General features: G+C 45.0%; 1 protein-coding gene across 4 annotated transcripts in view; it reads left to right on the forward strand.

Annotated features, from left to right (window-relative positions):
* Positions 1 to 3592: 3592 nt before the first annotated feature.
* Positions 3593 to 15432, forward strand: part of IPO9 (importin 9) — a 51062-nt gene continuing 39222 nt past the window's right edge. Inside the window, exons 1-2 of one of the 4 annotated variants that reach the window (XM_048496717.1) lie at positions 3593 to 3909; positions 4154 to 4315. In XM_048496717.1, the coding sequence (XP_048352674.1) occupies positions 3771 to 3909; positions 4154 to 4315 (301 nt within the window). In that variant the 5' untranslated portion in view covers positions 3593 to 3770. The remainder of the gene's footprint in view (positions 3910 to 4153; positions 4316 to 15432) is intronic. The other 3 variants (XM_048496716.1, XM_048496720.1, XM_048496718.1) reach the window with 3 other exon arrangements.

Here is a 15432-nt window from a genome sequence, read left to right on the forward strand (position 1 = left end):
GTATATACTCCTGATTAAGCCCTCTGGAGCCCTGACCTGAATGGTACAGGCTAGCCCAGGGGTCTGCAACCTGTGGCTCTCCAGATGTTCATGGACTACAAATCCCATCAGCCCCTGCCAGCATGGCCAATTGGCCATGCTGGCAAGGGCTGATGGGATTTGTAGTCCATGAACATCTGGAAACCAGGTTGTAAGCTCCTAAGGAGCTAGCCTGATCCCTTGTCAGCTCTTAGGAAGTTAAACGGTGGTTGGTCCTAGGGCTAATTGCTCTGGATGGGACACCCCCAAGGAATACCACAGTCACTATGGAGGGGAAGGCAAAGGAAAACCACCCATAAGCCTCTTGTTTTGAAAACCCTACTAGGCTGTCATAAGTCAACTGTGATTTGATAGTACTTTACACAAGCCCTCTGGGACTGTGTAAAATTTGCAAACTAGCCCTTGGTTGCTCTTCTCCTAGAGCTTGTCCCCTGCAAGAACTTATTTAAGACCTCACAAAGACAACCACTTGTCCCCTAGCACACTGATTCACAACTGTATTTTTGGCAGCCAGCCTAATCTCTTTTACAACCATTCGCTTATTAGGCTGCAAAGAGACAGGACTGCTATGTTTAAAGCTATTTGCTGAGTTGTCATTTTCACAGAGTAATCACAAATCTAATTGAGGTTCTGGTACATTCCCATTTGGGGGAATGAATTCTATGACCTAGTTGTTGCAAAAAGAATGAGAAACAAAAAAATTGAACATTTTACAGCAGTGAACTGTAACTCTTTCCATATATACAATGGAAATATGGTTTTACTTAAAATATTTGTACCCTGTCCTTCCATTCCAAATGGATCTATGTGGCTATACAGTATGTGCTATCCCCTACCCTGCTACAGATATGTTCATGCTGAGAATTGTGAATAGGAATTGTACCTTCGTAAATCTACTTATCACACTCTAGCATGTTAAAATGGTCTTTCTGATGCATGAGGATGGGGAAATTCTGGGAAACCAAAAGGCCATGGAAATGTACCCAGGATAGGAAGATGCCCAAATAAGGCACTTCAAAGGCTTTGATCATGCCCACGTTTTTCACTTCTTTTTTGTGTTTTCAAGTCACATCTGACTTAAGGCAACCTTATAGTGTTTTCAAGACAAGAGACATTCAGAGATGGTTTGCCAGTGGCTGTCTCTGCATCATAACCCTCATATTTTTGGAGGCATCCCATCCAAATACATGCCAAGGTTGAGACTGAGCATGTGACTGGGCCAAGGTTACACAGCAAGTTTCTATGGCAGAGTGGGAATTTGAATCTGGGTTTCCTAGATTCTAATCTGACATCTTACCCATGCTGGCTCTCATTTTTCTCTGACTGCCATATTTTTCTGCAGTTCAAAATATTTGTTAAAAAATTGCAGTGGTTTGGACATGATTATGATCTGGGTGTCTGGTTAACACTGTAGTCCTCTTCTTCACTTAATTGGGAATGAATCCCCCTTGCTGGGATGTGTAACTGGAGTGAGAGGGTGAAAAAAAACCTGGCCTGGTGAATGTGTTTTGTTTTCTGGCAGGTGTGAGAAAAGCAGCAAGTAAGACAATTCTCTCTCTGTCTCTCCCACCTTGTAGTTAAGGAAAAGGACATGTTTTGTGCTGGGCTTAATCTCTACTGAGCCCATAAAATCCAGCTGGGATTTGCTGGGAGACACTTGTGAAAAAAATTCTGGGCTGTGCCCATAAGCTCCACCCAGTTTCCAAAATGTTTGATTTCACAAGTTGGCAACTTAGTATCTGGTAAGTTTTTTTGAGTAAACATGCTTATGATCGCTCTGCATTTAATCACTTGACCACTTTACCGCAGGCAGAAAGAAAAATCCTACAGTGCAATTTGTTAACCCTACATACTTCCCCAAAAGGGTAATGTGGCCCAGTGATATTACTGTCACCAGTGCCCCCTCCCTATTAATCCAGTTCCTAGGGTCTGTGCAAAGTTTTAGCCTGCTAACTTTGGCTGCAATACTGTGCATGGATGTTTGGGAATAACTTCAACTGAAGTCACTTCTGAATAACTATGCTTAGGAATAGGCTGCTAATTCACAAATTGCCTGTTTTTGCAAGATCCTTGCAGACTTTAATACCAAATTTATTTACTTTATAGTCTGACTTTGTCTGGTGTGCTTTATACTAAGGGATGACGGTTGCAGAAATGATCATAACCACTACACTTCTTCATGATCGCCACCTGTCATATGGGAGTAAGGATGCCAGCCTCCAGGGAGGAAATGGAGATCCCCACACACAAATGCCACCTAATTTTCAGACTACAGAGATCCGTTCCCCTGGAGAGAAATGATGCTTTGGAGTGGATTTGATGGTACTGAGGTCTCCTGAGGTCTCTGTCCTCCTGTTTCTGTTCCCAAATTCCCAGCCTGGAACTGGCAACTCTAACACCTCCATTCCCGGCTAGTGATCGGGAGACCCGGCAACCTTACATGGGAGCTGAATTTGATAGCATCTCTCTAATAAAGGCAACAAAACTGTCAGTGTTTATCTTTTATTGGCAATTTATATCACAGTTCCATATCAGCTCTATCACAGAGATAAATTGTACTTTTTTCAGAAGAGCAGGTTAAGCAATAACTATATATTTACCAACAATATTGATTTAGACAGGTGCTTCCACTGTTAATCAGTTTTGTGCATTTCTATAGTATACTTGCAGACAATAGTACTATGCTATTACACAATGCATTTGTTTGATTGTAAATCTCATAGATGTGACTCATTTTAATTTGCTTTGTGTAGACTATCATGTGGATATCGTGTTTATTTGTAGTATCAGAACTCCTCTTAACAACTTATGACTCAAATAGTACTTAAGGAATTCCTCCGTGAACCAGTTCGCCTTCATTACATTACTTGAGGATACAGCCACACACCACTTAGGCTATGATCAATGGAGACTGCAAGACAGGAAGAGAACAATAGAAGCGGCAAAGGCGCTGGAACGCCCCTGCCAAAGGCTGCAAATGTCTGGCAGAGCCGCACTGTGGCTTAAGACAAAGCAATGCAGGCTATTTAGGAACTGCACTGTGGCTTAAGACAACACAATGCAGCCTTGGCACAACAATCCATCTTTTTAAATAGTTAAGGACACTGCCTTTTTTTTCAGGTTTTTAGTAACAGAAAATTGTCGCACACAAAGACTACTCAAGTTGCAGAAATAATATGTGTAGTTACATTATTCTTTTCCGTCCCTTCCTCGGTCATAATTCTACTCTACTCATTTTCAGGGCACAAGCGGTTATTCCGCTAAACACAGTGACGAGACTCCCAAGTCAGAGCCTCAGCCCGGAAGTGTCTGTGTCCCGCTCTAGCCCCTTTCTCTCTATGGCTAAGAAGTCGCACGTGGAGAAGGCCTGTGTCGCTAGGCTAGAGCTTCAGGAAGAAGCCGCAGGAGGGCAGCCTTCCTTTCTCCGCTGTTATCATTTCTTCCGAGAGGAAAGGAAAGACTCCTTTTCCCATAACGCTTGCTCCTAATTTCCTATGTAGCCGGTAGGGGCCGCTGTTCGAATACCTTTCGTCACTTAGTTCTCGCCGGCGTCGCTCTCTGTGCGCGAATTCGTCGTTGGTACGCGTTTGGCGCGCAGTGGCGGCCGCGGTAGACCGCTGAACGCCGCCTTCCCGCCCACCCCGTTTCTCTTTCACGTCCACTGGCGGATCCCTTCGGTCTCCCCCGTCTCCATCGCAGTCGGCGCGACGCTGCCTGGAGGGCCAGGCGGCATGTCGGGAGCAGGGCCGGGGCCCGTGGCTCAGGGGCTGAAAGAGGCGCTGGTGGAGACCCTGAATGGGATCCTGTGCCCGGTGCAGGGGGTGCGCGCCGCCGCCGAGGAGCAGGTGAAGGTGCTGGAGGTGACTGAGGGTGAGTGTGGGGAGCCGCTGCTGCAGTCGGGGAGGGAAGGGTTTCCCCCATTTTATTACTGGATTTTGGCCCCCTGCATCCCAAGACTGTCTAGATGGGGCGAAAGGCGAATCGGAGTTATTCTGAGTCGCAATCGTTATAAATGATTTCGTTTTTCATTTATAAAAAGGGATAATGAGTTCATTTATAACTATTGCCACTCAGTATAAATATGCTGTGCGGAATCTCTTCCTGTCTCGACAAGGAGGAGGATGGAGACTGACGCGAGCAGGGCGAAGGGAGAAAAACTCACGTCTTAGCCTCAGTCGTCGCCGGCGCTGTATTTCCTTAAGGGGGCCGGGACGGCTTCCTCCCCCGCCGATGGTCTCCAGGTTAACTTCCCCAGATCCTATTGGCCGCTCAAGAGGTACCGAGGCAAACTGTCCATTAGCATTTCTTGTCTTTCCGCCCACCTTGTTGGGTTTGACACTTGGACACTGTGGAGTTCCTGATTCCCTGGGGGTTGCGTGTGGTGATAGAAGATGCTGAGCCCTCCGTGGCCTGCTGATAACTCCATGGCAAAATACCGTTAAGGGTTTCCAAATGAACAAGTAAGAAGAGCACAGCTGAAATGAGAAATTTGTTAAATTTGGGTGGCTTGCGTTCCTTTTTAAGGTAAGTGGGAAAAATTGGTAAGTACCCTGTTTCCCCGAATATAAGACAGTGTCTTATATTAATTTTTTGCTCTAAAGATCGCTATGTGTCTTATTTTCCGGGGGATGTCTTATTTTTCCATGAAGAAGAATTCCACATTTATTGTTGGAACAAAAGAAATAGGAACATTTATTTATATACTTTGTTACAGTAGTTGTCATCACAAACCAACATAACTAGACAAAATGCTTAGATCCTATCAAGAATTTGTGCCTTCCCCTCCTTCCCTATCTGGGGTGGTCTTGTCCCTGTCTGAGACCCGGTTTTGGGGAGTCTGGCTCATTCAATAAGGCTGTTAGCCTACAGAGTGATTGCTGTCCCACCGTCTTTGGACTGCAGGATGTCCCAGGGAGTTGTTGAAGAGGCACCACCCAGGGTTTTGCCTGCTTCCCTAGATACCCTCCCTCTTTTCCCCTCCTTCCCTGACTCTCAGGGCTTCCAGGTCCCCCCTTCCCTTCCTGGTAGCCCTTTCTTGCAGTTTCTCTCTGTTCTCTCCCTGTCTTGCTTACGTCTTCTCTCTCTCCCCCCCACTTGCATTTCTCTCTCTTCTGTTTTGGCTCTCCCTCTCTGCTCCATTTCTCTTTCTCTTTCCTTCCTGACTTTCTCCCTGCTCCAGGTTCCGCTCTCCTTCCCTCCCACCCCAGCGCCTCCTGCTTTGCCCCAGCTGTCCCCTCCGGCCCGGCGGACTGGCTGCAGCCGCCCAGCCTCCTCGTCTCATCCCGCCCGGCTTTCTTGACAGCCCAGTGACCCCTTCCTCCCCTCTTGGAGACTCGAGGGGGCTTGGGCTGAGCTGTTTAGGCTCTGAAGTGGCTACAGGTTAGGGGCTGCTAGAGTCCTGAGAGAGAGAATCCGATCCTTGCCCTCCATCTCCTGCATGAACAACCACACCTAAACCTCAAAAGTCACTGCTTTGCTTCTTCCAGGCGGGGCCTAAAAAGTACGCTAATTCTCCCTACTGGCTAAGCTTAGCCGGTGCAAAGCACTGCAGAATCAGCAGGAGCTGTTTGGTCCCCTTCCCCCCACTTCAGCCGTGCATGCAGAAACCGACCGGTGCGCCTTAGCAACCGGCCCGAGCATGGCAGTGGGGGAGGGACCCACATGCCAAAACAAACCCGGCCCTGGGCCAGTCTTTCCAACCAACCCAAATGTGCCTTGCTGCCCAGGCCGGGGGGCAAGTTCACTTGGATTTGCATCTCCAGGCATCCCCTTACCCAAAAAAAAAAAATGGGAGGAGCAATACCCACTGATCCTTCCAAGCTGCTTGCAAACCGCATAGGCGATGGCTTGCAAGTTGCAACCCCAGACCCATTGTGGGGGGTGCAGGGGAAGAGGCTGCAACTTTGGGGTCTTTTGCAAGCTGAAGCTTACCAAACTTGCAAGTGTGGGGAAGGGAAAGGAGGAAGTGTGTGGTGGGCGGGCTGAGTAGAAACAAGAGGGAGGAAGAAGGAGCCCCTGCGTTATTGCTTGGTGAAGCTCCTGACAGCCACCCGCCTCGGCTTGACCTCCACCTCCAGCACAACAAGGCGTCCCTGTCATCATCCCTCCCTGGGAGAATGGGGGGGGGCAGAAGCAGCTGGCCCAGGGAGAGGCAGCAAGGGTGGCTTTGGGAGGGCAGCGGCCGAGGAGCCCCAAAGGTGAGCCCGAGCCTTGCAGGCGTGGGGAGGGGAGAGGAAGGCAGCAGCAGCCCACTTGCTCCCTGTGCCTGGGGCTGCCATCGCTGCCTTGCCCGTGAGCCTCACCAGCCAGGAAACAGAGGCTGGACTGGCCCTCCAGTAGGTTTAAATGCCCACTTGCTGCTTTCGCCAGCCCCAGCTGGCTGGGGGCCGAGGCAGCTTAGCGTCTCAAAATATTAGAAGGGTTTTAACTTACTACTCAGAAGAGGGAGGTTTGGATTAATAAACCACCTTTCTCTCTGTAAGGAGACTCAAGGTGGCTTTCTCAGAGTAGAAAGGGCCGAGAGAGGGAGAGGCCACGGCGACCTTTCCCCAGTGTGGTCAAAGGCTGGTCATTGTCCTCGGTGGCCGAGGTTTCTTTCTATGGGAAAGAAGCGGGGTAAAAAATAAACGTTGCTGTTGCTGAACTTCCTCCAGGGGCGCTCACAACTTCTGCTCTGGTGTTCTGTTCCGTGTGAGACAAACAAAGAAACTGCTACATATTTTGAGGGTGCCTTATATTGATCACTTCAGCAAAACCTCTACTATGTCTTATTTCATGGGTATGCCTTATATTCGGGGAAACACGGTATGATATCTAGTAAGGTGGTCAAATACAAATTATGGAACCAAATGGAGAAATGTAGAGTTTAAATCTATCCTGGAAATTTTTCAAATGGTGGCACTTTTTCCTTATTTAGGCTTGCACAAGTGGTGGTTTAAGTGATGCTATGGCTATAGGTTTTCTGACCTTTCCCTTGGAACACTGTTATGCTTGGTATAGAAAACAGAAATTCCAAATCCTGCAGTAGTTCTGCACTTATTGATCTAGCTATGTGGATTGGTGGAGACCAGCAGGGTTGAAGTACCCTGTATATCTGGAAATTGAAAGTCCTGAAATTTCCCCCATTATTCTCACTAGATTTGCCTAGTGAAGTCATAGAAGCATAGAATTGGAAGAGACCACAAGGACCATCGTCCAACCCCCTGCCATGCGAGAACACACTTAACCTGCAGATGACCATATAGTCTCTGTTTAAAAATCTCCAAAGAAGTAGACTCCACTACACTCGGAGGCAGTTGAACAACCCTTACTGTAAGGAAGCTCTTCCTAATGTTTAGGTGGAATCTCTTTTCCTGTACTTTGAATCCATTACTTCATGTCGTAGTCTCTAGAGCAGCAGAAAACTAGCTTGCTCCCTCTTCAACATGACATCCCTTCCAAGTATTGAAACATGGCTATTATGTCATCCCTTAACCTTCTCTTCTCCATACCCAGCTCCCTAAGTCTCTCCTCTTAGGGCATGAATTCTGTACCCTTAACTATTTTGGTCGCCCTCCTTTGGACCCATTCCAGCCAGTCAATATCCTTCTTGAATTGCAGTGCCCAGAAGTGAACACAGTATTCCAGGAGAGGTCTGACCAATGTAGAATAGAGAGATACTATTACGTCCCTTAATCTAGACACTATAATCTGATTGATGCAGCCAAGAATTGCATTGGCTTTCTTGGTTGCTGCATCACACTGCTGACTCATGTTCAGTTTGTGGTCTACTAAGACTCCCAGATCCCTTTTATGTGTACTGCTGTCAAGCCAGGTGTCCCCTATATAATATTTGTACATTTCAATTTTTTTGCCTAAGTGTAGTATCTTATGTTTATTTCTGTAGAAATTTATTTTGTTAGTTTTGGCCCACCTCTCTAATCCAGCCAGGTCATTTTGAATCCTGACTCTGTCCTCTGGGGTATTATCTACCCCCCCTAATTTGGTGTCATCTGGAAATTTGATTAGCATGCCCTCTTGTGGTGTAAGCAGAACTCACCACCACTACGTGGATTCTAGATTTGGTATCACGAAGACACTCAGCCAAAACTTCAGTATAGAAAATATTTTGGTTTATTGTAAGACTCTTCAAAGTCTTAACAAAATGGCAACTGCCATAAGAACATAGGGTCAGCTGAAATAAAGCCAACAACATCAAAGTAAAAGCCAATAATAAAACAATAAAATTGAAATAATCCATGGTAAAAGTGTAGCCTTTGTTTCAATAGATGCAAGCAACATAAAAAATTACCTAAGGTGCAAGCAAGCTGGCATAGGCATCATGATATCCAGAAGAAGGTGGAGAAAAGTGTTGTTAGTATGAATATTGGATAATGTTTATAGGGAAACTTGAGGTCAGGTGACATGTATAAACCAATCACATCATTTCACCAATTAACAGTAACTGGTACAATTATCTCATCACCTCATTGTTATCAGGTGGAAATGGCTTCAAAGGCCTGGCCGTTACATCAATAATATGCAGCTGCGGGTCTCTCTCACCTTCAGCTAACAAGCTAATCAGCCACAGTGTGAGAAGGCTGGAAAAAGCCAAAAAGAAACAGTATATTATTTTGAGAACCAACCTTGTTAAGCATGGCTGTTCTTAAGCTAACTTGACCATTTTCTCCACACCTCTGTTCCTTCATCCAAGTTACTGATAAAATGTGAATAGCACTGGGCCCAGGACAGAACTCTGTGGCACCCCACTGGTCACTTCTCTCCAGGATGAAGATGAGCCATTGATAAGAACTCTTTCGGTTTGGTCAGTCAACCAATTACAAATTGATCTAACAGTAGCATTGTTTAGCCCACATTTTACTATCTTGCTTGCAAGAATATCATGGGTACCTTGTCAAAGGCCTTTCTAGAATCAATACCATATCCAGAACATTTCCTTTGTCTGCCAAGCTTGTCACTCTATCAAAAGAAGAAGAAGAGGAGGAGGAGGATAAGATTAGTATGGCAAGACTTGTATTTGAGAAAGCCATGTTGACTTTTAGTGATCACAACATTTCCTTCTAAGTGCTTACAGACTGTTTAATGATCTGCTCTAGAATCTTTCCTGGTATTGATATGAGACTAATTGGGTGGTAATTGTTTTGGTCCTCCCCGCTCCTACTTTTGAAGATGAGGACAAGTTACCCCTCTTCCAGTGTGCTGGGATTTCTCCTGTTCTCCAGGAGTTCTCAAAGATTATAGCAAGTGATTCTAAGATTACTTCTGCCAATTCTTTCAATACCCGGGGTTATAATTCAACAGATCCTGAAGATTTGAATTCATTTAAAGTCCTCCATAAACTTCAAGGACCAAGAATGTGGGATTGAGCTAACAGTTTCATAAGTGTTTTGTAGCCTCTGTAGGAAAAAAGGTTTATTTAATATAGAGTGATGATATATGATTTGAAGCTATGCCCGTGTCTTGTTAGATAAGGTAAGCTTCGTTTATTCTTAACTGATTGCGTTGAATCAGAAATCTAAAGATCTGTTTTACATATATTAGAATTGGGCATATGCATGCTTAAGAAGAAAGAATGTATCCTATGTCCTCCTATGGATTAAAAACTGGTTGAGAAACAGGAAACAAAGAGTGGGTGTAAATGGGAAGTTCTCACAATGGAGAGATGTCGGGAGTGGTGTCCCCCAAGGATCCGTTTTGGGACCAGTGCTCTTTAACCTATTCATAAATGACCTGGACGTAGGGGTGGGTAGTGTGGTGGCCAAGTTTGCAGATGATACCAAATTATGTAGGGTGGTGAGAACCACAAAGGATTGCGAAGAGCTCCAAGCGGACCTTGATAAATTAGGTGAGTGGGCTCAGAAATGGCAAATGCAGTTCAATGCTTGAAATGTAAAATTATTGATGCACATAGGGGCAAAAAATCCAAACTTCACATACAGGCTACAGGGGTCAGTGCTATCAGTCACAGACCAGGAAAGGGATTTGGGCGTCTTAGTTGATAGTTCCATGGGAATGTCAACTCAATCGCACTAACAGCTATTGAAAAAGAGCAAACTTCTATGCTGGGATCATTAGAAAGGAATTGATAATAAAACTACCAAGATTGTCATGCCCTTATATAAAAGCAGTGGTCTGACCGCTTGAAATTACTGTGTCCAGTTCTGGTGCCCGCATCTCAAAAAGGATATTGAGGAGATAGAAATTCACGAAGAAGGGCAACAAGGATGATTGGGGACTGGAGCACCTTCCTATGAGGAGGAGCTGCAGCGTTTGGGACTCTTAGTTTGGAAGGCTGAGGGGATATGATTGTGAAGTCACAAAATTATGCATGGGGTAGAAAATGTTGACAGAGAGAGAATTTTCTCCTATATATACAATACTAGAACCAGGGAGGCATTCATTGAAAATGCTGGGAAGAATTAGGACTAATAAAAGGAAACACTTCTTCATAGCGTGTGATTGGTGTTTGGAATATGCTGCCACAGGAGGTGGTGATGGCCACTAACCTGGATAGCTTTAAAAGGGGCTTGGACAGATTTATGGAGGAGAAGTCGATTTATGGCTACCAATCTTGATCCTCTTTGATCTGAGATTGCAAATGCCTTAACAGACCAGGTGATCGGGAGCAACAGCCATTGCGTTCACATCCTACATGTGAGCTCCCAAAGGCACCTGGTGGGCCACTGCGAGTAGCAGAGAGCTGGACTAGATGGACTTTGGTCTGATCCAGCTGGCTTGTTCTTATGTTCTTATGTTCTTATGTATTCCAAATGGTGGGGAGATCTACTTTATTCCTACTTATGCACTTGTTAGTAAGGAAGAAGACCTGTTAATGTGTTGTACAGTGGTTATGTTAGTGAATTGAAATATTATATCAGACCTGGAAATGGAGGTTTCCTCCCATATAAGTTATTCATAAGCTGAGAGTAAAGAGCTTTTATGATAGGGAGTTCTTGTGATATCACAATGATAGCGTATGAGTAGTTCTGCTTACCATGATGCAGTTATATCATGCAAGTCAGTGGGCTATGTGAAAAAACCTTATCTATCTAATATATTTTTATCCCATGCTTCCTCCAAGACACTTGAATATCTGATTCTCCCTTCCCTATATTATCCTTTTGACAATATACAAAAGCTGCCATATACTAAATCAGACTGTTGATCTGTTGTCAAAATTGCCTACTCTGATTGGCAGTGGGACTTGGGCCAAGGACTTTCACATCACCAACTACCTGATTCTTTAACTGGGGAAGCCAGGGATTGAACCTGTGACCCTCTGCATGCAAAATAGATACTTCCCCGCTGAGTCATAGCCTCTGTCAGATTAGTCTGAGAATGACTGACTGACTCAAGGTCACTTAACAAGCTTTATAGCAGGGTAGGAATTTTAAACCAGGGTCTCCCAAATCCTTGTCCAGCATTTTCACCATTTCACCATGCTAGCATATCTCACTTAATGCAACCAAGAAATCAGAAAGGAATTGAGACTGGGAAGGGCGGTCATGAAGGAGCGTTAAAAAGATTCTTAAGTGTAAGGATGTGCCATTGGTGAATAATATCAAGCTTATTAATGCAATAGCATTCCCCATTATTATGTATGGATGTAAATTTTGGACAGCGAAGAAAGCTGAAAGGAAGGAAGTAACCACGCCACCTCCATAGACAGATTCCACCCCCTTTTGGATTGGGCTGTTCATCTGCCTGGGCCCAGTGCTATTTGAAAGGTGGTATTGGAACAAAGTGTTATGGATACCGTGGACCATTAAAAAGACGAATCAGTGTGCAAGACCTGAGCAAGGCTGTTGCGACAGGATGTTTTGGAAGACATTCATTCATGGGGTTGGCAGCACTTAACAAAAAACACAAGATTTCAAGAGGTAAATCTCCCTTTATCAGATACAAGCGGGAAGATGTTGCAAAGAAGGAAGATCAGTGTATTGACATAAAAAGGCGATCTATTAAAGAAAAGTGTCAGAACCTCCTTAAACCAGTCAATTGAAACAATTGTGGATGAACACTGATTTCTTTATTGCAGGTAAGAATAGTCCAGTACAGTTCAAAGACGTCTCTGGCTGCCTCAGCCAGAACTTCTCTATTTTAAAGTAACTAACAAGCCCAATTCCCCCGCCCCCCATACAGTCCCACAACTGCACTACAGACCAAACTATTTGGCCTTCAAGCTGAGCAGAGGAGTGATAAGCAGTCAGGAAACAGTGAAGAATAGTTTCACACAGCATATTCACACAGACCAAAGTTCCCATCCCTCAGTACTCAAGCCACCCTGACAAAAAGTTTTTGGCATCTGTACACTCTGCATGAACACTGATTGTCTTTTATGGTGGAAAGTGAGGGGGGAGTAATGACAGTGTACAAATGGCAAAACCACAAAAGGACAACATGAACTGCCATTTGCTAAGCTTCCCGGGTTCATTATTGTCCATCTTCTGACATGCTATAAACCTAAGCATCAAGACCAGGGGGCTTTTCCCAGTGTGTTCTGGAATCACTGATTGCTTGTGTATTAAACTTTGAGGCTGGAGACATCCCAGTTTGTTGATCAAATGCAGAGACAAATCAGATGTTTGAACTGATCAACTAGTGTTATTATTTTTATTTTTTTTAGTATCACTCTATTGATATGGTTATTTAATTTTTTCAAAAAAATCTAAAGATATGCAGGAACGGGGATGCAACAGGCCATAGAACTGGTACAGCAGGACAAGAAGTGGGAAGTAGTTGGTAACAGGGAGGAGGGTGAGAAGGAAGCGTGCAAAGCAGCACAAGGGGGGAAGACTAGGTGGGCTGACTGTGGGCAGAGGGAAGTGATCTGAGGCAAAGCTGTGCCCATTGGCAAATCTGTCCTGCTCTGGCAGCAAAGCAAAATTAAAATCGTGCCATAAGTGGATTTGCTTGCTGCAGAGAAAGTGGAAAGTAAAAGTGGGTAGAGAAAATATGTCCATACAAGAAATCTTGCCACAGCAGACGTTCGCCTCCACTGGCAGCAAGCTCCTTGTGCATAATTGACCATTGTTACTTATAAGTTCCCTCACTGTTCTTTGTTGAATTAGTAATTGTTTTCTAGTGTGGTTAGGAGGTAAATAATTTTTCGGGTTTTGAGAAGTATCTGAACTCAGGGGTAGGGTGTCTCCCACTGTGGAGACAGCAAGTTGATAATTATGTCCTGCTTCCTTGAGTAAATGGTGAGAGTCACCCAAAAGGCTGGCGTAAGTCCAAGTGTTCCAATGGGCAAAGGCTCCACCCCTGGCCTCACCTCTGGAATGCTCCTGCTACACCAGTGGGGGTGCAGGAGTGCTGATGTGGCACTCTGTGCTGCATGTGGCCACTGTGGAGGGCTGCGGCAGCCACCTGCTGGTGAATTTGCCCCTCCACCAGTTTAAGTGCCCTGTGGAGGGCAGATCCACTGGAGCGGCCCCATGCCACCTCCATAGACAGATTCCACCCCCTTTCAGATTGGGCTGTTAATCTAAATAAATCGAAATCTAAATAAACAAATAATGCTCCCCATTGGAGTGTTCTGAGCGTGAGAATGGATCAACGCAGGCTGTAAAGAGGGAGGGTTGATGTAAGCGGGCAACTATGCAACATTTACACGCCATTTGTGAAGGTGGTTTGCATTCCCTGCACAAAGTTAAATCTATCTTTTTCTTACCTGGTACCATTAGAATGCAGTAATAGGCCTGGAAGTCTGTTTTGATAGGGGAGATGATGAAAGAGACATAAACGAATTGCCCCAAATCTTAGTTTCATTTCTGACTCATTTAAATAAAACATTGTGAGAGCTGACTGCCTCCATCCTGCAAGGCTTTTACATCTTAATGCGAAACACCTCTTCATGTATGAAAAATAATAAAAGAAAGAATTGGGTGATTGAAATGTCATGCCTCCAAAGTCATTGATTCTGGAAATATTATTGAATATCACATGCTACTGTGCGCTACCATCAACTTTACTTAGGACATCATAATCTTCTGCTAGACTTGTGCCAATATTTGTGCTCAATAAGTGAATTTCTAAGTATAGATTGACTTGTAGACTAGTCACTTTGACAGTCTGCTTGGAGGACATGGCCAAGGAAGAGATTTATCTGGTACTCCATGAGGGAGCCACAGCCATGCGTTGCTGTAACAGATTGTCCCCTTCATCATCACAGTCCGCAACCCACACACAGATAATTTAATGCAGGTCCAAATTGATCTGCAGCTTAGCCTTTTTGAGTGGTCCAAATGGAATCCCTCTTTCCCTTTTTCAGAATTCACATTTTATATGGTGGGTTTTTTTTTTTTTTTTAGTATAAAGGTAACCCTTTCCATTCCAGCAACGGAACTGCTCAAGAGTGTGAATCCTGCTGTCCCATGAGGGCTGGTTGACACGCACAGTCCTAGCTAGGGTAAGAAGAGAACAGAACTGGGGCAAGGAGAGCTATCCCAGTCAGGCAGCAGAGAGCAGAGGTGAGTAGAGGAGCACTCAGATCGAGGCCAGGTTCCCTGGGTTCTTAAAGGGCCATGTGCAAAAGAAGTGGAGCCAGTAGTGTTGGTTTGCCCCCACCCCGCGGATTTTCTTAGAAGAAAAAGGCAAACTCCAGCTCGCTTTTAGTAAAAGAGAGCTGTGGCGAAAATGGGTGAGGAAGTGGGTAAGTGGTGGTTGGATGTGAGGGAGGGCAGAGTGAGGTGTGTGAGGATGAGCTAGATGTGTATGAGAGTATGTGTGTTGTGTGGTAGCAGTGGATGAGGCACAGAGAGTGAAAGTTACCTGCGTGTGGGGGGGGGGGCCCATCGCCTGATGTCTCACATGGCAAAGTGTGTATGTGTTTCATTTCCACTCGTATTACCTAACAGTACTACCTATTTACTGTTTTCACTGCTCATCTCTGGCCATCTGCGCGAACAGTGGAAGGGCATACCAACCCCTCAGGCCACAGACATGCTTCACGAACATTCTAAGGGTGACAGTTAAACACAGCCAGCTTCATGACCTGGTGCGCCAGGAAAAAGACGTTTTACCTGGCTCAGGTATGGACTTTTGGTGGTTTGAAGGTCCAATTACCTGCCCGCAACAGGGAGGAACGTCATGTGAACATTTGGGGGTGATCCGTCCAGCCGTTTCGGCATTAGGGCATGACTAACAAAGTCACTGTTAGCTTTTTATATATATAGATTAAGAAATGTGAAAAGATATCTCATAGGTATCTGTTATTCCATGATCGAAGGTTGTATCTACTGTCACATAGTTATTCCATTAATTTAGAAGCTGACAGAGAGAGCTTTTGCTTTCTGATTCTTACCTGAGGTTTTCTGGATCTTTTCCAGTATAGCCTAGACATGGTTCTTCTATGGAGGAGGAGCTCTCAGGGGATCAAGACTCAGTCCTGAG

This window comes from Sphaerodactylus townsendi, linkage group LG05 (genome assembly GCF_021028975.2).
Source record: "Sphaerodactylus townsendi isolate TG3544 linkage group LG05, MPM_Stown_v2.3, whole genome shotgun sequence".
NCBI lineage: Eukaryota > Metazoa > Chordata > Lepidosauria > Squamata > Sphaerodactylidae > Sphaerodactylus > Sphaerodactylus townsendi.